The sequence below is a fragment of the Ciconia boyciana genome, chromosome 8 (genome assembly GCF_034638445.1).
Source record: "Ciconia boyciana chromosome 8, ASM3463844v1, whole genome shotgun sequence".
Lineage (NCBI taxonomy): Eukaryota > Metazoa > Chordata > Aves > Ciconiiformes > Ciconiidae > Ciconia > Ciconia boyciana.
Window position 1 is genome coordinate 12,082,407 of NC_132941.1, and position 25,347 is coordinate 12,107,753.

Genomic DNA, 25,347 nt, shown 5'->3' on the forward strand with positions numbered 1-25,347 from the left:
CAGCAGCATTTCTTTCTACACCAGCAGAATTACCATTTAAAATATCATACCTGAATCTGGTCTTCAATGTTTTACTGCTGTACATATCTGCTATTTCTTGCAGAATCACTCCCAATTGTCAGAATGACTAAGAAAAGCAGCAGGCTGGCATTTAGAAGTAGCTTTCTGACATGAAACTAAAAAACCCAAAAGACACCCACCACCACCTAATGAATTGTAACTCTTTTGTTCAGGTATTTTAGCAGAATCTCATGAGGATGGTGCACTGATGCTGCATAGAGCAGGGCTGTTAAGTATTATTTCTCTCTACGGATACTAAAAGAATATCACAAGTGAAGATAGGCTGTTGGGTAATTAAACATGATATATACTGCAGTAGCTTCCTAGACTCCAATAAGCTGGTCCATTGTCAGAGAAGTTCCCTTGATATCTCAAGGGGAGAGGAAAATCCACTGTAAATACCCAGATCATTTCCCTCTATCCATCCAAAATGGCATCGCCAAGATCTTTTTTCTTGCTGGTTGCTCCAAGCACATTCAGCTGTTCCAAGAGTTAGCACACGTAGCTCAAACATCATGTTTCATCAGCACTTTGCATTATACCACCGCTCTCTGCTTCTCTCACTTTGTTTTCTTGCAATATTCTACCCTCTCCACAGCTTCACTAATAATGTCCAGCTTGCACCCTGTGCACCTGCTGCTTACGTAGTCACTAGGAGCTTCTCATGCAGCACTGCGTGTGAAACATCCCCAAATGACTTGCAAAGCCTGTTCTATTCAAATACATGCTTGCCCAAAGTCCATTTCCTCTTTGATCTCTAGATGAAAAAAAAATCTTCTAGCCACAAAGTTGCTAACTCACAAGGAAGACCTAATCTGAAAGCCTCTAGATTCTCTTTCTACTTTAAGGAAAAAAAAAAAAAAAAAAAAAAGTCCTCCACCTTCCCCCTCTTTGTAACAAACCATGCTGGGCACTAACCAACACACTCTGTACTCTGGAGCTGGCAAATCCTCTTCTGTTCTCCTCATTCCATTTTCCATGGCTGAATGCTCTGGGCAGGACCATACATGCTCCTCCATTCTGTGAAATACCTGACACAACTTTGGAAGCTACTAGAATAAATACTAATCTTTTCCATTTACTGCTATCCAGCTACCATAGCAATCTGCCCTTAGAATCCATGCGTACCTGCCTCCTAATGTTTACAGCTGTAAAATAATGATATCCAAATCAATATTTTTGCTCCTTTATCTCTATTTTCCTTTTCTCCATTGTGTTCTGCTTTTTCTTCTCAGTATGACACAGTTTGAAAATTGCCAGTGCTAAATGTACAAGACAAAATAACTTAATTGCTTTTATTACAGTTATGAAGCATTTACACCTTTTATGGCATCAATTTCTGTAGAAAAAGTAAACCATTTCATAAACACAAGCATAATTTTATCCATATGATGACTGCTTTATGATTTCCTTACTATTATACCCGGTGAAAAGATAAATAGTTTTTCCAGGATTGTGACTAGCCAGTACATGAGGGTACATGAAACCAGTTAATGCTGTCTGTCCAGCGTGTGTTCCACATTAAACTCAGTACCGATATTGTGATGGTGTGCTTCCCCCGCCCCCGACCTTTATCTCCTGCAACCCTGCTCGGGTGATAACCACCAGTGACAGTTGTAATGGATGCATCTCATCATGATGGCTGCATCGGCTCAAAGTGGATTCAGGAGACAGATAACAAGACAATAGCCTAGGGCTATTATGCAATGCGCCCACCAAAGAAACTAAAATCTGTGGTTGGCATGCAAATATGACTATGGGTCAACCATCTTATCCCCCATAAATAGTGAGCAACCCAAGAGCCCTTTGAGCTCTCCTGCATGGCAGGGGGCTGCACACCAGGACCTCCCCTTGAGCAGGGACGCCTCTCAAGGTTACTCCTCGAGGTTGAGAGATTTCTTGGTGTAACAAATCCTTGGTAAGTGACTAATAGCAGCTAAGATCTCAAAGTTTAGCATAAATCATATAAAGGATTGATTGCGCACATTTAATCCTTTAGACATAAACCGTTGACCAAGTCTGGGACTAGGATTGGATCTAGCTGCACCTAGACTCCTCTCTGAGAAGGAGTTTAGAAAGCAAGAGGATCCTTTTCTGAACCTCATGACTCAAGAGGAGGGTCTCCCTGACAGTTTTGTCTGACCCTGCCCTCTATACAGTAAATATTCAAGTATACCTTGCCATCGAATCTTGTTAAAACACTGTCGCATTGAACTTTGTTAACTCCATATTCTATATCAATAAAGTATATTTTTGCTTCTTTCTTACGAGTGAAGTGCACTCTCACTCCATCTGCGACAGAGATATACAGGGATTTTTGATTCAGCTGATGAATACATAAAAGCAGCCAGATGGCAAGCAGACAAAAAATTTGCTTTTGTCTCAAGTGCATTAAGAGCACCCAAGTCCCTGCACACTTCCTATTTCTTTTTCCCAAAACACACACACAGAAATTATCTAATAAATCCCTAAATAAATTGATGAGATGTAAACATACAAAAATAGCTATTTAATTCTAGTAACTGGCTTTGTAAATTCAAATAGAATTTTTGAGAAAAACCACCATAAACGAACATTTTCATAGTTAATATGCTGCTACATATTTGAACCTAGCATACAGTTACTCTTGATTTTTTTATAGATTTCATGTGTTCCTTTTTCCAAGCCCACTGTAAGAACAAGTCTGACACAAAACTGTACAAATACTCTCCCCTCTGAACTGTCAACCTTCAAGGCCTTTCCCGAGTTTACCAGAAGATGGTGCACTAGTCCCAGCTTTAATTAAAAAAAAAAAAATTAAAAAAAAAAAAGAGTTGTGTACTAACTATTGAGACTTCCTGTGTGTCAAAGGAATATATTTTGTCGCAAATTTTTAAAATGTCTTATTAGTAAGTAAAAAAACAAAAAGCCTTAATTTTTCCTAAGGATAACACAGTGAATTTAACTTTATCATGCATGCAATAAGGAAAAGCACAAAGCTAGCACAGATTTGCTAATCAATTACTGGGAAGGACTTAAGATACTTTTTAAAGGCATATACAGGTAAATATAATGGAATACAACACTCAAATGCCTCCCTCCAGTTCCAAGTACGTAATAAAAAAATTATGAGTGGAAATTAGTTGTGGCTATGGGTATCTGAAATGCAATTAGAACAAACGATATTCATTAATGTAAACAATATAAGTTATCATGCAAGCTCTTTGTTTCTATGAAAATAAGTATTGCTTCTTTGGGGTGCTGAACTCATGTTTCCAGGACAACATATACTTATATTTGAAACATCCTTGACTGTCTGCTTTTATATAAAGGATCTGATGACACTTTCAATTAAAAAACATACACTGAGGGAAGCAATTTTGTTTCAAAATAGGCAGATACAATTACAAATGCAGAATATAATTGTGTTTACACTGCTGCAATTGCTAGTATAATGTCTTCTCTCGATCTAGTAGAACAGGCTCCATAGAGAGGAAACAGAGATGACAGAGACTGAAGAACTCAGAACCACAGCTTCCTTCCAGTAAAGTCTTCTTTCATTTCTTCAAGCTGTTAAGCAATTCTGTATTTTCTAAGCTTCTGCAAAAGACACACACCTTCAACTGGAAACAGAAATTGCCCAACCAGTTACACACACTGGTTTCTTTCTGCTTAGAGAGCCACTTTAAATATAACCTAGATGGAACAAATTATGATGGTTTTCAGGCAACCTAGCTGCTTGGACTTGCCACGGAGAAAAGGTCAAGTCATATCATAGAAGATTTTAAAAAAAGTAACTCTTTGCATATCAAAAGTTAAAGGGCCATGCGCAGTAAGCTGTAAATGAAGATATGTTTTAGGTATGCTCACTTGTGGATAGCTATGCAGGCTATCACATGATATTAGATCTATTAACTGTCTTCATAAAGCAGCAATGAAAGCTGAATATTGCTCTTCCACACTCAGACGTATTACATTTGAAGTTTCTCTGGAGGAAGGATTGAGGGAAGAGGTAGTCCCTAATCTCAGCTGTCAGAGCTAGAAAGAAGCAACTCACAGAGCAGGAGTAATAAAATTAGACCCTAATAGGCCCACCAACTGCTATGGGTAAGCAAGGATATTCATACTGCAGTTTTTTTTTTTTGTTTTTTTTTTTTTTTTTTTAAGAGTTCATACTTTGTTGATGATACAAGGTGTGTTTGTGTACAAAGGAGGAAGGAGGGAAGAAAACAGATAAAGTCAAATCACATGGGTACTGCAGATAGCAACTGAAAAACATTAGATTCCATTACATTACCATGCAGCCAACTATGGCACATACTAATATTTCTGGACCAAACTGTGGTGGTCACAAATGAAGTCAATACCAATTTTGTTTACAGATTGCAGCATTAGTTGATCTGTTGTGCAGTTCAACTAGGATGTCTGATGACTGGTTTTACAGTAATTTTGCTCTTAAGCAACGTATGTTTTACCCATCTAGCCCACACCACACACATTCATTAATGATGCTGGGTGGGGGGGGTGTGGGGGGAAGATAAGAGCGTTGCCTCCATCTCCCTTCTTTGTTGGGTTGCCATATTTTCTTTTATCTGTTTAATGAAGAAGAAGAAAGTCCAATAGGTAAAGAGGTTCTCTTAGCTTTTGATTTTCGTAACTCTGATTACACACTGCTTCAACAAATGCTCATCTCTAGCTACAGCAATACCTTTGTGCTTTAGGATTCCTTATTGAGGAACATATGTTACATCTGCAGTACAGCCAAACAGACAACTGTGAGGATTTCTAAAAACAGGTAAGAAGGTCAAACACTTGGTTCTTTCTTGAGTGAATACATCTATGACTTCGGTGGCAATTTTGTTTATTTAAAGCACTCGCCCACAGAGGGTGTATACCTTTGTCCTTTACACCTATGGAGAAGTGATACACTCAACACACACACCTCAAACAGAAACTTCCGTATATCACCCTGTTTTGCATACTACAAAAGCTTCCTCTTTGAACTAATACACATACAGAAACTTCATCAGACATGCCTGATTCTTAAATGTTTTTATTTCTCTTGAGAGAGATTTTTTTTTTAAAAAAAACCCACATACTAGTACATATACACAACCCCTAGAAGTTTTGTTATATTAATTCCATGCCTCCCTGAAATCAGTATAAAAACATTCCCATAACTTCAAGCTAATTTTCTTTTACATCTACTTTGTACGACATGGTATTGTAACATTAAAATTATGGCTAAGAGTTTGGCAATGAGGCAATGAACAGAATTGCAAGTCATTATGACTAGGATTTTGCTGTGTATTTCTGCTTTTGGGAGTAAGGTGGATACTGCAGTCTTTAAGCCAAATTCTGTTTTCTAACCATAGCATGTTTCATTCAAAGCACTTCACAAGAGGAAAAAATAAACACAGTAAAGACAGCATAATGCTAACATGTCATTTAATAATGCTAACAGCATTGGCAGCATAATGCCAACAGTCATTTAAAAAATATTCAGGCTTTACTGAATTACAAAAGAAGTCATACAGCAGGAGGCAGAGATGCATCATTAAATGAAAGATTCTGAACAGCTTTAATAGAAAAACAGGTTTCCCCTTGTCTTCATGTAGTGAATGAGTGATTTATTACAAGTAGATGACTTTGCTTTTCTTTGGCAAACTGATAAGATTTTCCTGTTACTACCAGGAATTACAACTAATCTGGATTTTTTGCATTTACTTCCTTGTTCATGCAGCAGCAGCATCGTCTGGTAAAGGATGGTGTTTATTAGTTACCTACCTACTGCAAATACATTTATTTCAATTAAAGAAATGACACACAACAGGAAATCAAGAATGAGAAAGTTTTGCTAAAGTTGAAATCTTAAACACATTTGAAAAACTTCTTAAGTGTAAATAAACTTGTGTGGCTTTCTGACCTTTCAGCTCATCTATTTGCATCCACAGCGACCCCCTTTTGCCCCCTATACATCACACAATGTAATACTGTGTTGAAATAAACTACATCTGTTAATGCATCACATTGACCCTACATGAATTTTGCAATTAAAAATCCACATATTCTACAATACTGAAACACAAAGACAAAGAACTCCAGCTTTTCACAAACATTGTTACACTGATTGTTAACAGCACAATCCAGTGGGGTGATAAAGTGGGCATTCCTTGCTTACACCTCACAACAGGCATCAGTCCTTTCCGAAGATGAAATACAGTTCTGTGCCAAAGGCCGATGAAGCACTCGAGCCCACAGTCACTAGCAGTCCACCTCTGGTCTACCAGACAGGTTGGTCTTATGCCAAATACGATACGAAAGAGTAAAATGATAGAAAGTGGCTTGAAAACCCAAGAGTTCTAGAGAACAGCTGTAACGATGAAGCAGGACGGCAGGCAGCTCTACCTTCTGATTGCATCGTTTAATGCATGTTCCTTTAGACAATGCTGCCTGGATTGCTACAGAGCTCTGGTCCTCACAGTCTACTTTTGGTGCTGTATCCTATTGACTTTTCCTCCTGAGTCTGTAGATTCTGTTTGCCACCATCTGGTAACAACAGTGTCTGTGCAGAATTCCCACTCACTTCAGCAGGGAATTCTATTTAAAAATCAATTGCTGTGATAAAGGCCCAAGTTTAAGAGCTATCATCTCCTGCCCCTGCTTCAGCAACATTTGGGGTCAGTGAAATCAGCAAGTCTGGCTGAGTGAGGGCTAAGTGAGTTTGAACTTAAAGAAGTTATGTTTTCCAATTTACTCAAGAAGAAAATACAAAAATGAAAGCAAGCTGTTTCACAGCTGTTGCCTGGACTGCCACTATCATGGTCTGCAAGGCTACAGGAATCCCAATGATTCATAGTGCTTAGGATTAAAAACTGCCAGAACACTTTGAGTTTGGAGTTACGGAAGATGAACACATTATTTCGCCATTTTCTTGTAAGGAAACAACCAGATGAATCAAATTTCAGTAAGAGAACAGCCCTTACTCAAAGCAAGAGATATTTTGATACAAGTGGGTAAGGAACAGACAGTCTCCCATAATACTATTAGCCTTTAATTTTTCTGCAGTAGCATAATTAAGAGATAGCTTTCAGTGGAATGGACCCTACCTAACCACATAATGTTAATATGTTAACAAATTTAAAGAAAAACTGCAAGTGTTTTTAGGTGAGTCTATGGAAAGACAATGCATGCTTATGTATATGACCTGAATTTCTATTTCATTTTTTTCAAATGGAAAGACAATCCTTAAGTATTTACTGTTATTTATGCATATACTGAAAATCTACAGACTTTTGCTTGAAGAGTTTACAGACTCTGCATCCTTACTGTTATTAGTAAGGCTCCTCTTTTTTAAAAAAATCACCCCTATGGTGCATTTATTACAATACCATCAGCATAAATAAAGCAAAGCAGAACAGGGGAGAGGGAGAAGGAAGACAGACATTACAAGCAGGGCCATTTTTTCTTAATTTCTGGGTTTAAACCACCAGCCTAATTATGTTCTGATCCACTCATTTTACATGTGTTACTTTCTAGAACACAGTGCAGATATACTAATAAATAGTATTAACAGTAGAAATAAATTAGGCCAAGAAAATCTTAAGTTTTTCTGATGTGTTTGTTTTGGTGGGCGACACAGACATTTGGCAAGAGGAAAAGATGTGTCAGCAAAGGGGAGAAGGAAGGAGTCTTGGTAGAAAACAGGGAGAAGGGTGAGAGAGACAGAAAGTGAGTAATACCAGAGTCTAGTATAGTCCAGATCAAACGTTTCAAGTTGAAGAGACTGGTTTACTACTGCTTGATAACTGGTAAAACTGGAAGCACATTTATCTCAATTTTAACGGACGGGCACAAGCACTTTTTAAACCCTATAGAAACAAGGTCACAAAGATGACTAGCTTTAATATTGCATCATGAATTCTAAATTATTTATACAGAACACTTTTTAGGGAACATTACGCACATGGTCAAATCTTGGCCAAGAGCAGCAGAAACAGTACCATCACCCAGGACAGGCACACACCTGCAAAGCCCAGCATCAAGGCACAGCGGTGGCAGGAGGCCCAGCACCACACGCAGCCTGACTCTGGCCCTTGCTGTCACTGGCTGCTATGCAACCCAGCCGGTTCATCGGGAGCCACAAACCACACATGCACAAGCCAGTACACCCGACTGACGATGCCACAGACTACAGACACGCAGCCTGAAGAGCAGAGGCCTGCTGTGAAGGAGGGGGCGTGCAGCACCACCGGAATGAGCGCGCCATGGCCACATCCCACAGCACTTGCGTGATGCATTAGGCCAAACCTTGGAAATCTTAAATGAAGATAAAAACCAAACCAAACCAAAACTTTTGTGTATGCTCCCATTGCTAACAAATGAGGGGGTTTTGTTAAGTTAATTTTCTAGACTGGCAGCATCAGCCAGTACATGACCCATATCCTGGAGTCCAGACAAATTACTTCTGGGACTCTCACTTGCTAACACAGCTCCACCCCAGTTAAAGCTCTGCCATCCCCTAACGCCTGACTTACTACTTTCTTTCAACTCCGTCTTTTGCCACACAGACAAATCCTTTACTTCACACACTGTTGAATACCTAGGCAGCACACCACCGCAGAAAGGGAGCACAACTCTAACCACAGACCTGGAAATCGGACACTGACACAAAACGCGCAGTGGGACGTTTCCTTTGCCTGTACCTGTTTTTTGGGCAAGAGAGAAGCCCTCTCCCCGCTGCATCATCAGCGCTGCTGACGGCTCAGAGGCTTTAGGCGGTCCCACGTGATCTGACAGCGATGCCCGGCGAGGCTCGCCCTCCTCAGCTCCCGGGACGTGAGGGAGCTGCCTCCGCCGAGCTTCTCAGCAGCGGTCCGGGGGAAAATAGAGGTGAGGCGCTAAGAAAAGCTCCCCACCCCCGCTGGCGGCCCGGCGATGGCAAGGCGGGAAGGCAGGGCAACCGCCAAGGCAGGGCGGCCGCCTCGGCCTTCCTCACAGCCACGGAACGGTAGCGGGCAACAGGCGCGGACGCCCGAGGGCAGCAGGGCACGGTGGGTAACGGCTGCGGGGTGGCTTTTCACTCATAATGGCTTAATTTGTCACAGGCCCCGGGCTCTCTGTGTTGTATGAGGGGCCTTTAGAGGGACTGCACATCCCGTGCGAGCCCTGCAGAAGGACACCACATCGCCATTAACAGCTCTGGCCAGAACATACACGTAACAACGTTATCTACAAGTAAAAGCTAATTAACCAAAATCCTTTGGTCATCAGGTCAGGGTACGGCATATATAGGGGTGGTACAGCCTCCATCATGTGCGCTGTAAAGGTGCGTGACCTTTGATCAGGGTGAGGCACCACAGGAGAACGGCTCTTTGGACTGGGTGTCTGCTCACTCTTTGGACTTCCTTTGAAGGGTGCAATTAGCAGTGATGGCCATTTCATGATGGGAGATAGCTTTCAGCAAACAATCTGCCCGCTCTCTATTCACATCAGTACCTGCAGATCAATAGTTACTTAGTCCAACTGCAGTGCCCTGAGTCCACTTCCTGGCTAACACGTTTTTATTTCCATTTCAGTTACACTTTTAGGTGATCTCGTTATCTTTTGTGCTCCCCGTATGGCAGGGATGTGCAGTACAGCGAAGCAAATTAAAACTGCTGAGTAGTGTGGCCATATTTGTTTAATCTGAAAGCTTTTTTGGGAAATGTCCAACACCAAATAGTAGCCAGATCCAGCGAATCATTCCCATTACTCTTGTTTGTTTTCTACAGCTAGTCCTAGCGACAATAATCCTCCGCACTGAGTGAGACAGATGACAACTGCAGGTGAACAATTTCCTTTAATGATTGCATCAGGCCCCTCTGTAAGTTACTATTTTCTACAGAAACCACACGCGCCAATTAAGTAACTAGATAGTATAGCACTATACTAATAGCATCTTGCGGTAGAGAAATGCAGGGGGTAGGGGACATCAGACAGAGAAATGCTAACACGGGAGCTATCAAATGCAAAGAAAGCCAAATGAAAAACTCAACACGGTTCTTGGATAACCGCAAATCTTGTACTGTTATGGTTAAGGCCTTTAAGTACTATTGTAATAACAAAAATGAGTAATTAATTAATAATTGCATGTATACTGCAGAAAGCAACCTTCTATTCTTACAGAAAACTATTTACAAATAGACTACTTATCAGCCACCTGCAGTTAGAAAAGCATGACTGTAGATTCTAATGATGCATTTCTAATGGTCATTAGAACCATTAAAAAACATTTCTAATGGTTTCTAATCTATATTGGAAAATCTAACAAAATAATATTTTAATTAAACTTTGTAATTAATGTGAAAGTTGGAAGTGATATAGTTCCATGGAAAAGTACTAGACAGGATGAACAAAGATAGTAATTGTTTAAAAAAAACTAAACCCAAACCAAGAACAGAATGGAGTAGGAGACAAAATGGAGAGAACAGAATGGAGAGAAGGAAAAAGTTGTTAAATTATTTCAACGGTCTCTAAATTGTCCATGGAATAAAAAGTCTTACTATTCTCATAAAAGTCAGCTCATAAAATTCAGCCGTCTTAACTCTGATATTTGTAGAACAAGGAAATAATTTGTATGCTGCTTTATAGATTTATGTTGAGTAGTTGGCGGGGAGATACAGTAATTGCTCTTGGTGTGCTCTACTTACAAGAAAAAAAAACCTCATCTGTGCAGGAGACAGAATATTTTTAGGGACAGTCTGAGAACACACAAAATTGTCCCAAGAACTTTAACAATACTCAATCTTTTTGAAGTGCAGAAAAGTATTTTGATTTCTCACATTATGTGAAAACCCTTCCCACAAATCTGTATGAAAAAAAAAAGAGCAGCTAACAAAGCAGAACATTCTATTACCTTTGCTATTATGTTTCAGCACAGGATGAGAGAAGAAACAACCTGTGACTGATAGCAGTCACACTGCTTAATGCGCTACTGGAAGACACCACTGAAAAGTAGTTAAGTACAAAAATTACATAAAAATGACTTACACTTATTTCCCTAATGTTGACAGATACTTAGGTCATAGTATTTACAGACCATACAAGTGATTTACTGCAGAACAAACTCATTTATGCATCAACTCAGAGCACAGCACTTTGTTATCTTTGATACAGTCCAGTAAAAATACGGAAATACAGAATAACTTACAGAACATATTTAAAAATATATCTCTATTAAAATACTTAAAACTTGTATTCCTCAGAGCACTGGATTTTTGTGGTTATATGCTATCGAATCATCTTGTAATGGCATTCCTTAAAATGAAAGCTAAGAATGTATTCTGAAATGTCATAGCTCCTCTCACTCTTACACATAAATGCTGCTGAGTCATTCTTACTTGATAAATATTTATGCTGCATCTGCACACAAGTATGAGATAAAATAACATTTTAACTTTTTTTTTTTCCCTCAGCATCAATAAATCTGAAGAAAACATAAAGCTTCTGAAGCCAAGCTACCTTTAAACTCAGGAGACAGCTTTACTAACTTAAGTTTTGTTTTTGCTGCAGCAGAGTGACCTAAAGCACTTCACTATTACTTATGGGGACTTTCCAGTTAGCAGTTGTTTCACTTTTGCTTTCTTCCTCACAGAAAGCAATATGCATTCTTAACATCCATTGTAAAAGAAACTGTATAATATATTGTAAAACTACTTGGAAGGGGACACATACAGAAAATATCCACAAAAGACTGTTCTACCACTGGATGCATATATTGCCTCATTAATTTACTGGGGGTCTGCCTATTACATTCTTTGCCTGGCCAACCCACAAGAAAACACACAGATGCTTAAAAAGGAACTGTCTCTTCCCGCTGCATAGAGTAATTCCTAATGACTCCAATAGAGTAATTCCTAATTTTAATCTGTTATTTTCTCTTTGTTAAAGCAGATGTCCCTAATAGCATGTATCTAGAAATGTTTAAAAATATTGTTAACTGTGCAGTCCATTTGAGCTTGCACATGCACTACCTTGCCCCAAAAGAAGAAATTAACATTATGTAATTAGTTTTAGATAATGTAAGTTTCCTAATTCTAGTAACTTTTTCTAAATTTAAACACAAACAATATTTAAATACAACAGAAATTATCTCATTTCCAATTCCCTTTTAGGCATGCTTAATTCTTATATTCTAATCCTGCAGTCTCAAATATACCCTTAAATAACCTATTGGACTCCTCAGTGGGTTAAGGTTAGCACATGTGTTTTAGTATTAGCAGCAGAATGTTAGTTTTGACTTAAATTGTCATCACATCTAACATAGAAAATGAATGCAAGTATACTTTATGACCACATATGTTGCCATACAAAGACATCCTCTGGCTATGATGACTATTTGGTCTGTGTACAGCATTGAAATACCATATAGAGAGGGAGCAGACGAGGAATCCCAATTCAGAAGGGCTTTTGGGTAATCTCCATTTATGGAATGTACATGGAACATTGTAAAAATTTAAAATGTTTTATTAAAAATATGTAAAATTACAAAATTAATGTATTTTGAGAAAAACAAAATTCTACAAAAAGTGTGAAGGCTTTTTCCATCTATAACTACCATCTGAATATTCAACATTTGACATCAAATGCCTACTGAAAATGAGTATTTGAGACAGATTTTTGGACTGTGTGGATGTTGTATGCCAACTTCTAAGGCAACATGAAACTCCTCATCCAGAGTCCAAAAAATGTAGGGAGACCCTAAAAATGTAGCAGAAGCATTTCCGCACACTGATTTCAGTAGTCAAGTTTGTGCAGAAGTGATTCCACTAGATTCATAGGGTACCTTTTTGAGGCAACAGAAACTTGTCACTTCGTAAGCTTTCTGACATTTTCCAGCTCTTCTATAGGTTTCCATTTCTGATGGATTGTTAATAGCTGGAAGAAATTCAAAGGAAAATATGAAAGAAATTAGCAAAGTCCCAGTGAGCGTTTACTCCATTCCCACCCCTCCCCATATCATATATCAACTTATCAGTGAAGGATTCCTAGTAGCTTTACATTTTCCTTTCAGAAGTAAGCAAAAATAGCAACTGATGACATATTTAATAATTTGTTGAACAAAATCACTTGGATATTAAAAAAGTAATAATGCCAAATAATTTTATTTTTCCTTATCCTAGATGCTCTACTAAACTAAGATTTTTTTCCTTCAGGCTGCAGTACTCAAAAACATTCTTAGTCAATTTTGTAATTCAGGAACAAGGAAAGGATAAACAGCATTTCCTCTATACTCCAAATTTCCACTGTTATCAATGGAATTGAGTAAATGGATGTTGGGGGGGGGGGGGGAACACCAACCAGAAGTACGCCATAAATTCAGGATCAGATCTAGAATGTAATAGTCGAATCCCTATCATTAAGTAACACACGGAAAATACTTTACATAAAGTAATGGAATAAGCAGTTAGTTCCACTTTTAAATAGATGTATGTCAGCTTTACATTTGTTTCCTCACTAATATTTTGCTTGTCCTTACATGTTTAAATGAAGTTATTCATTGTGTTGGAAATATATGCTATGTGTACCAACTATATTATTTGTACAAATTACCTTCTGAGGCTTGGTAGGATCGACAGTTTCCCATGGTTCCGGATTGCCACTCTTGTTAATGCTTTAAGAGAAGATAAAGCAAAACCGGTACTATGTTTTAGGGTGTGATCTTGCACAAATTTTTCTTATATGAGCAGTCTATCATCAGTAGAACTATACATGTAAGTAGTTCCCTGAAACACAAGTTTACAGGTTTGTTTTAAATTCTGGGTAGGAATCAATGATGGCTTGCTTTATTTGCAGCTTCCAAAGCACCAAACAAGCCAACATTGTTCAAGTATAATGTGTTATCGTAAGGGATGCAAGCTGAAAAATCAAAAGTGAATAAAGACACAGAGAAAAAGCTGTCAGGATTCTTACCCTGACAGCTAAAATGTCTATTCCAATCACTTTAAAATAAATATAAAAATTCCCAAAAGCTTAAAGAGTATAGGACTTAGCTCCAATTATTAGCCAACCCATTAAAATATTAACTTACTGTAAGTTCATATTATCAAATGCTGTTCTTTATATACAAGTCAATAGCCTGGCTGCAACATATCTGCATGTCATCTACCTATCTGATTATTTGAAATTCTTCGTAAGAACATTAAAAGCCTATTACACCTAAAGAAAAGAAAAAATGAAATCAAAAGTTAGGAAATGTGGACTACGCTCCAAATTAATTAATTTCTTCAGTATTTACGATCTGCAGATATCTTAGTCATTACCAGTGGTCTGGAACATCCACATAGATATTTTTTTTTTTGGCCCAAAACATGATGGTCAAATATCTCTGTTGAACAAAGGTTAGGGTAAACTCCAAGCAGTATTTTGCTTACATCACATCGGATTTGCTGAACAGGGAATAAGCAGAAAAAGAGAGCGCCCCAACTGCTGCAAAGGACACTACTCCAACCAGGGGAATGAGCTGAAAGACATAAAATGGAGAAAAGAGTTTAAGAACTAGTGTCCTGGCTACCGAACCATGAATAGGGGGAGTGAGAGTTACAAGGAATTAAGATGCAATTACCTGCTCAGGTGTATTACCTCTATACTACTATTCATACCACCTCACTTTCAATGCACGAATTTTAACTCACAGGCATCCCTCGCTATCACGATTTCCTCCATAAGGTGCTCGTTATTAAATGGCAAGCCCTGTGCACCTGCTTGAGCCAGCCGGCATCCCCTCGCTGAAGGGGTTTATTGCAGAACCAATGTCTCTAGCAAACTTACTTCTTTTTTTGCTTTTAGTATCTGGAAGAAGCTCGTGTTCATCCTCGCTGCGGCTGCGGACCTGGAACAAACGGTTCCCTGTTACTGCACCCCGGGCCGGGACCCCCCCGCAGGCTGCGAGAGCTCGGCCCCGGGAGAGAGGGCACGACGCCTCCGTTACCTGGCAGAGCAGAGAAGGACCGGCAGCGCTGCCGAAGGACGCCAGCGCCGGGAGAGCGTGCCCTCCGCGTTATATACGCCCAGCAACGCCCGTGAACCTTGGCTGTGCCCCAAGTCACGTAGGCGGGACGGCCGCCCGCCGCGCAGCGCCCCTCAGCCCGCGCCCCGCCGGCAGGGCAGGCAGGCAGAAGCAGGGAGGGCGCCCCCCGGCGGCCGGCGCGGGGAGCCGCCCGCGGGCGAGCAGCGCCGCCCTCCGGCCCGCGGCGGGCAGGCGCAGAGGAGCGCAGGTCTCAAAAGGGAGCTGCCCGAGGCAGCGGAGGATGCGGCGTGTGCTCTTCCCGCAACTCCTTCTCTCTCGGTTACTGCATTTCTCAAACCTTGCTTCTCCATTTCTCCTTTGCCTTCTTGTTTGTCCCCTTCTCCAGCCAGTTGCCTAAAGAACAGCGTGTCCAGGCAAATGCACAGGCAAGGCCTTGGCCTGCCTCTCTTCAGAGCTCGGCAAAGTGCGTGTAGTGACAAACAGGAGCCCAATTTCACTCCGTCCCCTTTTGCTGCAACAAAAGCCTAACTCGGCCCAGGTTCCCATCACTCTGCTGTGTTATGCAGCTCCTATCGCCTCCCTTGTCTGAGAAAAACTCTTACCAGGGGCAGGCTGGAGGTGCATGGTGCCAGCACGCTCCTCCTGCAAATCTGTTTCTCCCTTTCCCTCTTCCCCAGTGGAAAGCAGTAAGAGGAAGGAGAGGTTGCCTTTGCTGATGCTCTGCTGGCTCCCTGTAGCAAGGAGGGGACACGACAGGGCACAATTAGCTCTGTTGGTCCTTCTAGGGAGCGAGTGTAGAAGTTAAGCAGCAGCATCTTTGACATGAAAGAGCTGACAGCATTTTGCTGTCCTAACAACTTTCAGGTCTGGCAATTCTAAAGCAGCACTCTCAAACACTGGGAAGCAAAATGGAGAGTTACCTGGAAGGTTTTTATACTTCATCTCCAGCCCTGCTGCTGAGAAACCTTTGGGTGTTTGGGAAATTCAGTGGCACTGGCCTACTTGTTGCCAGCAATAAAGCAGCAGGATGGTCCTTCCTTAGGAAATGGTGATCAAAGCCACCAAGCTGTAGGACAGTCGTTTATATCTGAACCCTTTCCTAAGTTCCAACAGCTTCTACTACTCCCCTTTGCCCTCCGCAGTCACTAACTGCCTTGGAACTTCCTTTTGTGATCCATCTCACTGTAAACTGCACCACAGTGCAGCCCCTAGTGTCCCTGTTATGAGAAAAAAATATTTGTTAATGGGTTTATAACTTAAGAACCTCAGCTGAAATAAGAAACTATCTTTGACAGTGGAGTATTTTGTTCACAAGCATTTTTGTGGGGAAAAGGAGAAAATAATTAAAAACTTCCTACCCTGGTAAGTTAAAATGCACACTTGCATACATGTAATAACAATTTCCTTTGATATATCTGTGTATTTTAGAAGATGACTTACAAAAATATATTGACAAAGAATGGTTGGGTGGAGAAAAGAATTCTGCAGAAACTGTTATAAAGCAAACTCCCTTCTCTAAAGAAGAAATTGTTATAGTTTGAACTGATTACAGACTTACTCAGCATCTGCTTACTCAATCCAAATGTTTGTATGGTAAGCAATAACTGATCTAAAATTATTCCAAAAAACCCAGACTCTTACAACAAGGTATTAAGCACTGACAACCTTTTCACTGCCATGTATTTTGGAATCTGCTCGTAAGAAAGCAAGCCTGTCAATACGCACATATAAAACACCTTACATTTTATATAGTATGGGACTTACTTCCTCCTATTTAACATTCTGAAAACTTTTCTATTTTTTCAATATTCACTGTCCTTTGGAGACTTCCCAACACATTTTAAATTAAATACTCCTATTATACCACTGTTTGTACTGAAAACTAGGAAATCTACAGTAACACTAAGCTGTTCCACAGTGCTTTATCTAAGTATCTCAATTACTCGTTTCATCAGATGGAAACCTAGCTAAAGCAAACAAGATTTTAATTTATTCTTCATTACTGAGATCACAGATTTTTCACAAGTGAAATTTTACTGTATTTCATACAAAGTACAGTAAGTACAGTATTAAAAAGCAGGAGAGATATAAGCCATTGCAAAGTCTTCGTAATATATTTTAAAATACCTATGCCACATCACTCCTTTTTGATTCAAGAGGCTAATTCTTGATTATAAATTTTTTCATAAAATTCCAAGTCTTTTATGTTTAAGGATGGTTTTACAGTCCTCAGTGATTTTACAAAATGCTCGTGTTTTACGGCAGTTGCTTCAAGTCCATTCTCTTGCAATGCCAACAAAGCAGCCTTTAAAAGAAAAAGAAAAACAGAAAAAACTTGAAGTGCTTATCATGTTCTAAGTTGCAAATAAGTTATTCTAAGTATTCTAAAATATTTTACATTAAATCAAATTTTAGGTAAAGCATCTGAAAACAGCATTGTATTATTTATGGTTATTTAACAATAGATAAACATCAGATAAGATTACTATAACTTTTTAATTAACTTTTTTGTCTGGGTTAGACAATATATCCTTGATTACTTATATTTTTGGATTTTCTTCCTAGTCTTCTCTCTTTTATATAACTTATCTCAAATACTTACGGAGTTATCTTAGTTTTCTTCTCTCTAGCCTTGACAGTACACCCTAATTTCAGCTAAAAATGCTGCAGTTGCTTGCAGTACACAGAATACAATTCATCTAGATGTGAACTTGGATTAGAAAGGGCCATGGGAAACAAAGGATAGTACAGTTCCTTAACTTCTAGTAAATTATCACAGAAAGCCTTTATTCTTATTTGGCTTTTTTATTTAAAGAATTATCCCTTGTTCAGTTTTTCTGTTTTACTCATTGTCTCTGTATTTTCATTGCAAACTGTGAAAGAATCCGTACTACAGATGGCTTGGTAACATCTATGACTTAGCTCTCTTTTCCATTGAAGGGTTTCATTTACAGTTTATTTCACAGATTAACCATGAATATTTCTTACCTCCTTGCACAGATTTTCAATATCTGCTCCAGAGAAGAGGTCTGTTAGGACTGCCACATCTTGTAATGACACATCAGTATCTAATGGAATTTTTTCTGTGCAGATTTTCAAAATGGAAAGCCTTCCCTGTAAGTTGGTACATATCATATAAGAAAACAAAACCAAACAAACCAATAATTAATCCCTCTCCAAAGCAGTACAACATCTGAAATTAGAGCTAAGGAAAATCCAGAAGAGTATTAAAACCAAAACTACATGTTTTTCACGGAATAGTGAATAAAATGCTATTAATGGAGATAACCATAACCATAAGAGTAAGTATTAGCTCATCTGTTGAAGTCTGTTACTCACAGTTATTCATTACTTCATGAAAGCAATATTTTTGACTGAAGAGCCCATATATGGCCTGCTTTGGGTCAACTCTTTTTTTTGGGAAGCTCAGGACAAGTAGCTACACTACCCTTGAGAACAGGGCACAAGAATGATTTGAAGCAAGGACAGTCAACTTGTTATGGTACTTCCTAAACTGCAGCTTGATTTTGCAAATACAGAATTATTCCAGATTGTGTCTATTTTCTATACGCAATAGTATAACTACATAGACTAGTTAAAATGTTACTGGTGTTTGAATTACAAATATAATTATTGCTTTTTAAACTTCTTCATTGTACTTTGAGTTTGGCGACTAATCTTCAGTGAATCATCCATTAATTATTATATATATTACAGTAATATGCCCCCTTATAAGTAAAGTATGCTGGCAATTAATATCTCTCCATTTAAAGCCACGTATAGATTTGTAATACATCACCTTCAGATCTGGAGGTGGAATATAGATCACCTTGTCTAGCCTTCCAGGACGCAATAAGGCATCATCCAACATATCTGGTCTATTTGTTGCAGCAACCACCATGAAATCTTTGTTAAAAGTTTCCTGAAATTCTAGCTGAGTAAGAGATGATATAAACAAATTAGTGCAACATGGTTAAGACATATTTTTGGAGTAACTGGACAGCATTTATCATTCTTCCTATATAAAAAAAGGGAACATAAATACCTTTCTTTCCTCATCACTTTGTTCTTGACATTGACCCTCAAGCTGTAGTTTGCTTCCTCTTCTTTCTGTGACTTTCAGCCCAATGCCATCCAACTCATTGAGAAGAACAGAAAGAACCCGCTCTGAGACACCATGGCCAGTTTTGCAGTGTGACCGAGATCCCAAGATAGAATCAATCTCATCTAGGAATATTATTGCTGGAGTATTTGCTCTTGCTTGGCGAAAAACCTTTTTTTGTTTTGATTAATAAAGTAAAATGTTAATACGTACATTCTATCAGGTAAGGTGAAAATACCTATTTACTCTGTATTTTACTCTGTATTACTCTGTAAATACTCTGTATTTTACTTACTTAACTTTAAAGATACATTCATAAAGATTCACAAGAGCCATTCTGGCTTACGTTTACCATATGCAAATTCTGCTTCTTACTTAAATTCTTAAGTGAACTGAAAACAAAAGGGTAGCAATATTTTCAAAGTTTAAAACTAGTATCGTTTTAGGGCTAGATTCTCGGTTCATATAAATGTGAATCTGTAAGCCATTTCTATTTCATAATCAGAGGAGAGCTTTAACCATCATCTTTTCAATAACAAAATTTAGGCCTAACTAATACTTTACAAAAATCAAGCAAAAGTGAACTATAGACCTTATACAAATTAAAAACTGTACCTGAGACAAAATCTTCTCTGAATCGCCAACATAAGGTGAGAAAAGGTCAGCACCACTTACAGAGAGAAAGGAACAGCGACAACTTGTGGCCACAGCCTTCACCAGTGTGGTTTTGGCACACCCTGATGGCCCATAGAGAAGAATACCCTTTGGATGAGACAGACCCATCCTAGCAAATGCCTGAGGAAATTTCATAGGCCACTCAATACTCTGTCAATACATAAAAAAGGGATGACATTCTTAGTAATGAAACTAGAGTTCATAAGCAACCAATAAAATTGCTGAGCACATTATTTCCTCTCCTTGGTACAAACATTAATTTGAAATCAGAGAATACTAATTTGGTCTTCCTTCATATAACACCCCCTTCTTAAAGTTCCCTCTGAGTCTCAAACAGAACAAAAGGCAACCCTTGAGAGATGATATGCAAGAGCCATCTCTGACTACAAATTCAGGAATGGACAAATAATCTGGCTGCAAATTGAATGTTTTTCAGCTACTGGAAAACATGCTATTTTTCCCATGATATTACATTTGGTGGTGGTATCTTGTTTACAACGATACATTAATAACTTAATGTAGCATTAAAAATGTCTAAAATACAATTTATAATCAGGTAATTTTCAAGAGAATTGATTTCTATAATGTAGCATACAAAATACCTCAGAGGACATGTTTAGCTGTTTATCTAAATGTATTTTATACGTTACCTGTTTTAACTTTAATTTCACATCTTCAAGACCACCAATTTGCTCCCAAGTGACAGGTTTACACTCTGTTAGTCCAATCGCACTTCGAAAAGAGGATGGTTGAATTCTTTTAAAAGTTTCTTGGAAATCTGCCATGTTAATTACTGTTTCAGCTGAATCCTGGATAAACCCATATAAAGCATATTAACAATATTTTTACATAATAACTTATAATGCTGCATTAGTATGCAAAAACATTTCACAAAAGGCCAAGTGCAACTAATAAAGAAGCAAATTCCTGCCCTAACAAGCTTCAGCACTGCAGACACAAAGATGTAACACAAAGTAGAATTTAATCTCTTTAGTGGCAAGGTTTTATACAGGAAAAAACAATTTTAACATAAATTAATGTTTTAGAGGATACTATTGTTTTTCCCTAAATTATAGCTCCATTACAGAGTGATCTGCTAAATCAAATGGTTGCTAGTTTCAGGGTTACTACACACCGGTTCCTAGATTCTCTTGAATACAAATAAAAATGTTCTAACATCCATTTTCACCACATACTGGAGAAAGTAAGGTACTTTATCTCAAATAGGCTAGAAAATACCATTATTAAACTACAGATGCAGTAACAGAACTAAGATGTATTTTACAAAGGAGCTTGCAGTTCTCAAGGCAAATAGGCCATCTACTTATTCATTATTTTCATTTGTCCATCTATTTCTTTCTGGGATACCAAGCTCAAATTATTTTATTATTTTCAATATTTGTAAGATAACTGCAGGAGATGGAAGTTGTAGAAATACAGTGTTCTCTTCCTTCTACCCCCCGAGTGAATCTGCAAGATTTCCAGAGTCAGAGCATCTATGGAGAATGGCAGGTTCTCTGTAGATGATCTGACTCTGGAAATGTTGCGGATCTGGCTTTAAACTTCTGCTCAGCTGTTCCAGATGAAAAACCACAGCAAACATACACGTCACAATTCTTGTGAAAGTCAGAACAGACAGAAAGAATATTAAGAAACAGCAATTCTCTAATTCCCTATCTATAATATTGAAGAAGTTAAATTTCTGCACACTGGGCAGTTTTATACCTTGTGTCTGTAACAATGTTATATCCAGCCATACAACCCAAATGATAATAGTTATTATCACTAGCAATTATATATTTATGTGTCAACCTAAACTTTAATTTGAAGTTATTATTAAGAAGTAGAATTCTAAATCAGTGAGAGCTTCAAAAGAGAGCTTTGGTGGACATTATAGTTTAGTTTGCCAAAAAGACTAAAAATCTCTGCTTTGCACAATCCTAAAAAGATAAGATTTTGGCAAAGCTTTTCATCCAGAAAGGAGAAAATAGTCTTTTCAGGTGAGAACTGAAAGGACTAGTGAAATGATGTATTTACATTTATAACACACTTGGTGATTTTCAGTATTTTAATTTGTGAGTTCTTCAACTTGTTGAGCTTTTCAGGTAAAGCCGAGTATTAATAAGGAAAGGGTGGTACATATTATTAGTGACATTCTTCTTGACTAATTTGCAACCATACCAAAGAGCTGTGGAACACAGCCTGCATAGCAGCTTCTCTGCAGAGTGCTGTAAGGTCAGCTCCAACATACCCAGTTGTCATTTCTGCCAGTTTAACCAAATCAACGTCTGTAGAAATCGGCATACTAGATGTAAGCAACTGCAGGATAGATCTTCTCTGTCTAAGTGTTGGTGTCCCAATAATCACCTAAACCAAATATAATAAACAAAAAATTTAAGTAGATATTTTGCTATATTCCTCTTATTTTATAGACCTAGGCAAGCAAGGTTTTCTCTGCTTTATACTGCTTACTGAATATGTATACATACTTATACTGCAACTAAAGAATTTTACAATAAACTTATTAGCAGCACTATACAAATGACAAATACTTAACATACCCTTCATTTACACTTAGTTTCCAAGTGAACAGTGTTTGCATAAACAGTTGTTCATAAGACACTGTCAGCTAGTCTCCATCAAATCCTATTTTAAGGTAGTTTCAACACTGGAATAATAATCTCCTTGCATCACAAAGGCTGAATTAGATTCATCCAAAAGAAAAAAATCAATTAGATAAACATTCATACATTATTAAAAAGCTGGTAAAATGCTGCCATAAAAAAAAAAATCTCAATAATCTATAAATCCTGGAAAATAACGAATATTATAATTGTGAAAGCATTAAAGAACTTGACCAAACTGGATGACCCAGGAGTGCATTTAGCCAGCAAAATAAACAATACAAGCAAATGCATTGTGCGTTGCATAACTGCATGTGTTCTTTCTTCTTTTGATCATTAAGTTAGCAAAAGTTTTCAAGAGTAGACCTAGCCTCTGTTACTGAAATCTGAATAGAATTTTTGACACAGCAGGTTGCTAGTTCTCTGTCACAATAAACTTTTAAGGACAGGTGCACAACTCTTCAATCTGGGATTTAAATGAGAAAAATCTAAGTCTGTAATGCTAAGCATCTGTAAGCAAAAGAAAACCTTCAAGAACAGGTCCCTGTCTTTATGATAAAGAAGCATAAAGACTCCTCCTTTCCATTTTCAAGTATTTGGAGCTCTCAGTTTCCTGAGTAAAACGTGCTCCCTACCTTACCCAAGCTGCAGCAATCTAAAGAAATAAACAAGACACACATCTCAAGCCTGTGGAATCCCAGTATTAAATGTGACTAGTAGACATTAAAAAAAAAAATTACTTTATTAACTGCTGCCTGCTCCACCTCAAACAGGAAAGAAAAAAAGAGAGTATATGAATAACAGGGTCTGCTTACCTCTCTGTCAAATCTGCCAGGTCTTCTCAGTGCGGGGTCTAAGGCATCAGGCCTGTTCGTTGCTGCCATAATGACCATCTTACTCTCACTACCTACACCATCCAGTAGTGTTAGCAACTGAGCAACAATACGATCTTCAGGAGCATTGTTTGAACTTCCTCGCTTTGGGCATAAAGAGTCAACTTCATCAATAAAGAGAATGGTTGGGCCTTCACACGACATTTCTCTGCCCTTTTCAAAGACTTTTCGCAAATTCTCTTCACTTTCTCCTGGTCTTGAACCATAGAGGGCTGGACCACTGATGCAAAACAGATATGCACCCACTTCTTTTGCTACTGCCTTTACCATAAGAGTTTTCCCTACACCTGGGGGGCCTATTAATAGCACTCCATTAGGGACAGAAACCCTTAGCTTCTTAAAAGTTTTTGGGAAGCGGAAAGGCAGATCAATCATTTCTTTCAAAGACTTTCCAACATCATCTAGTCCTGCAATTGAAGTTTTTGCAGTGTCTTCTGATAAATGTCTGTACCATTCAAAAGTGACCACCTCCTTAATTTTTATGCTTGTTTGGGGGGTTATCAGTCCAGCTTCATCCATCAAAGGGTCTACAGACAGTATTTCAATATACACCACGGGATTTTCTAGACTTGGGGCAACAGTAACAACAAAATGAAGTGAAACATAAACATTTCTTAGCAGTTCTCTGATTGTCTCCTGCAACACTGCTCTGGGAGTTGACTTTTTCAGTGCAGAGCTCTTAAGGACCACTTTCACAGTCGCCTTTTTTAACTGGCAATACGCCAGAAGCTTCAGCTGGCCGACGTTCAGCGTGAGGCCCTTTAGGTCCCTTGCAGTTACACCTGCGGTTCTGCAGGTCAGATCAACCTGCAGGTACCCGTCCGCCAAATCGTGCCTGGGCCACGCCGTGCACAAACAGCAGCCGGTAGGCAGAGAGATCCTCAGCGGGGCGCCGATCCTGGCTCCCAGGAAGGAGAGGGTGGCAGGTCCTATCCGGCACCTCTGGGTGCCTTCATCTCCCGGGTCCAAGAGAAGCAGCTTTAAGGCTGACGCCTCCATCGCGGACTTGCGCGGCGTTCCCTCCGCGAGAGGAGGCAACAACCCCCCTCCTCTGCGCGGCCCCGGCCAGCTCCTTACTCACCCCGCCTCGCCCTCCCGCGGGCCTCACGCTCCGCCAGCGCCAGGCCTGCCGGGCCTACAGCGGCCGCCCACCACTCGCACCCCCGCGGCCGACCGGCCGGGCCGCAGCGGCTCCCGCGCAACGGCCGCGCCGCGCTGACAGGCAGCTGCGGAACCGCCCCCCGCGCATGCGCCACAGCGGAGCACGCGCACTGAGAGGGCAGAGACTCAGCGCGGCAGGATACCGTCTTTCCTCAGCCGTCGCTGGGGGCGTTCGTTTTTGAAGGGCTGTCAAACCGCTGTCTGTGAGGTGAACACTATCTCCTAGAGACGGGCTGCCCGGCTGTAAGCCCTCTCTCGGCTTCTTGTACCCTCTTCCCACAGACGAAATGGATTGACCCCACTCCTCGTTGCCACTCGGCTTGTTCTCCACAGAGCTGGTCTTGGCGGGACTCGCTCGCCTCCCTCATTTCCTCTCCCTCATTTCGTCTCCTCAGCGCTTCCCGCTTGTCGGGTTGGCGATTCTTAAACATGCTCCTGAAAGTTGGGCTTCTGCTTTCCCTGTCAATGCTTCCCTTGACTCAGGATAGTGCCTTTTTCACCAGCGATTGGGGTCAACTGTAGGTGGTGGTTAAGAAGAACAAGTGGGGAGCCAGACAATTGACTTGAGAAGCTGCTGATACAAGTAATTAGGACACAGATATTTATTCATTGGTAAAACTGTAGTAGCATGTTGCTCTGACAAATGCTCAGTCAGTGTTTAAGAAAAACTAATTGTATAACTTTTTGGTCCAGCGCCTTCTTAAATCGTGCCATGAATTGTGCAGTACTTTTATAAAAACCTTCCAGGAGATATGTCAGCACTGTGGGATACAAGATAAAATTATCTGTAAAATTTAGTACGTGCATAATTTTATCCTTGCAAGTAGCTTCATTGTAAGTAAA

The 25,347-nt window shown here is 39.4% G+C and overlaps 2 protein-coding genes across 2 annotated transcripts; both read right to left on the bottom strand.

Moving 5' to 3' along the window:
* Positions 1-12,525: 12,525 nt before the first annotated feature.
* Positions 12,526-15,146, bottom strand: C8H15orf48 (chromosome 8 C15orf48 homolog). The gene is made up of 5 exons (XM_072870852.1): positions 15,011-15,146; positions 14,851-14,911; positions 14,454-14,542; positions 13,633-13,693; positions 12,526-12,957 (listed from the first exon to the last, which is right to left on the bottom strand). Exons 2-5 carry the CDS (start codon positions 14,890-14,892, stop codon positions 12,889-12,891), a joined length of 261 nt encoding a protein of 86 aa, XP_072726953.1. The 5' UTR covers positions 14,893-14,911; positions 15,011-15,146; the 3' UTR covers positions 12,526-12,888.
* Positions 15,147-16,689: 1,543 nt separating this feature from the next.
* On the bottom strand, positions 16,690-24,582 carry AFG2B (AFG2 AAA ATPase homolog B). Its single transcript, XM_072870844.1, has 8 exons — positions 23,266-24,582; positions 22,008-22,193; positions 20,477-20,635; positions 19,767-19,976; positions 19,095-19,322; positions 18,849-18,983; positions 18,038-18,163; positions 16,690-17,354 (listed from the first exon to the last, which is right to left on the bottom strand). Exons 1-8 carry the CDS (start codon positions 24,340-24,342, stop codon positions 17,202-17,204), a joined length of 2,274 nt encoding a protein of 757 aa, XP_072726945.1. The 5' UTR covers positions 24,343-24,582; the 3' UTR covers positions 16,690-17,201.
* Positions 24,583-25,347: the final 765 nt, after the last annotated feature.

Coding starts and splice junctions, on each gene's coding strand:
- C8H15orf48 (XM_072870852.1), bottom strand. CDS start 14,892: ATGAACACGAGCTTCTTCCAGATACTAAAAGCAAAAAAAGAA. Junction 13,694..14,453: donor TTCAGCAAATCCGATGTGAT/GTAAGCAAAATA, acceptor CTTCTCTTAAAG/CATTAACAAGAGTGGCAATC. Junction 12,958..13,632: donor ATCCTACCAAGCCTCAGAAG/GTAATTTGTACA, acceptor AATTTCTTCCAG/CTATTAACAATCCATCAGAA.
- AFG2B (XM_072870844.1), bottom strand. CDS start 24,342: ATGGAGGCGTCAGCCTTAAAGCTGCTTCTCTTGGACCCGGGAGATGAA. Junction 19,977..20,476: donor TGAAATTAAAGTTAAAACAG/GTAACGTATAAA, acceptor ATGTATTGACAG/AGTATTGAGTGGCCTATGAA. Junction 17,355..18,037: donor TTGAAAATCTGTGCAAGGAG/GTAAGAAATATT, acceptor TTTCTTTTAAAG/GCTGCTTTGTTGGCATTGCA.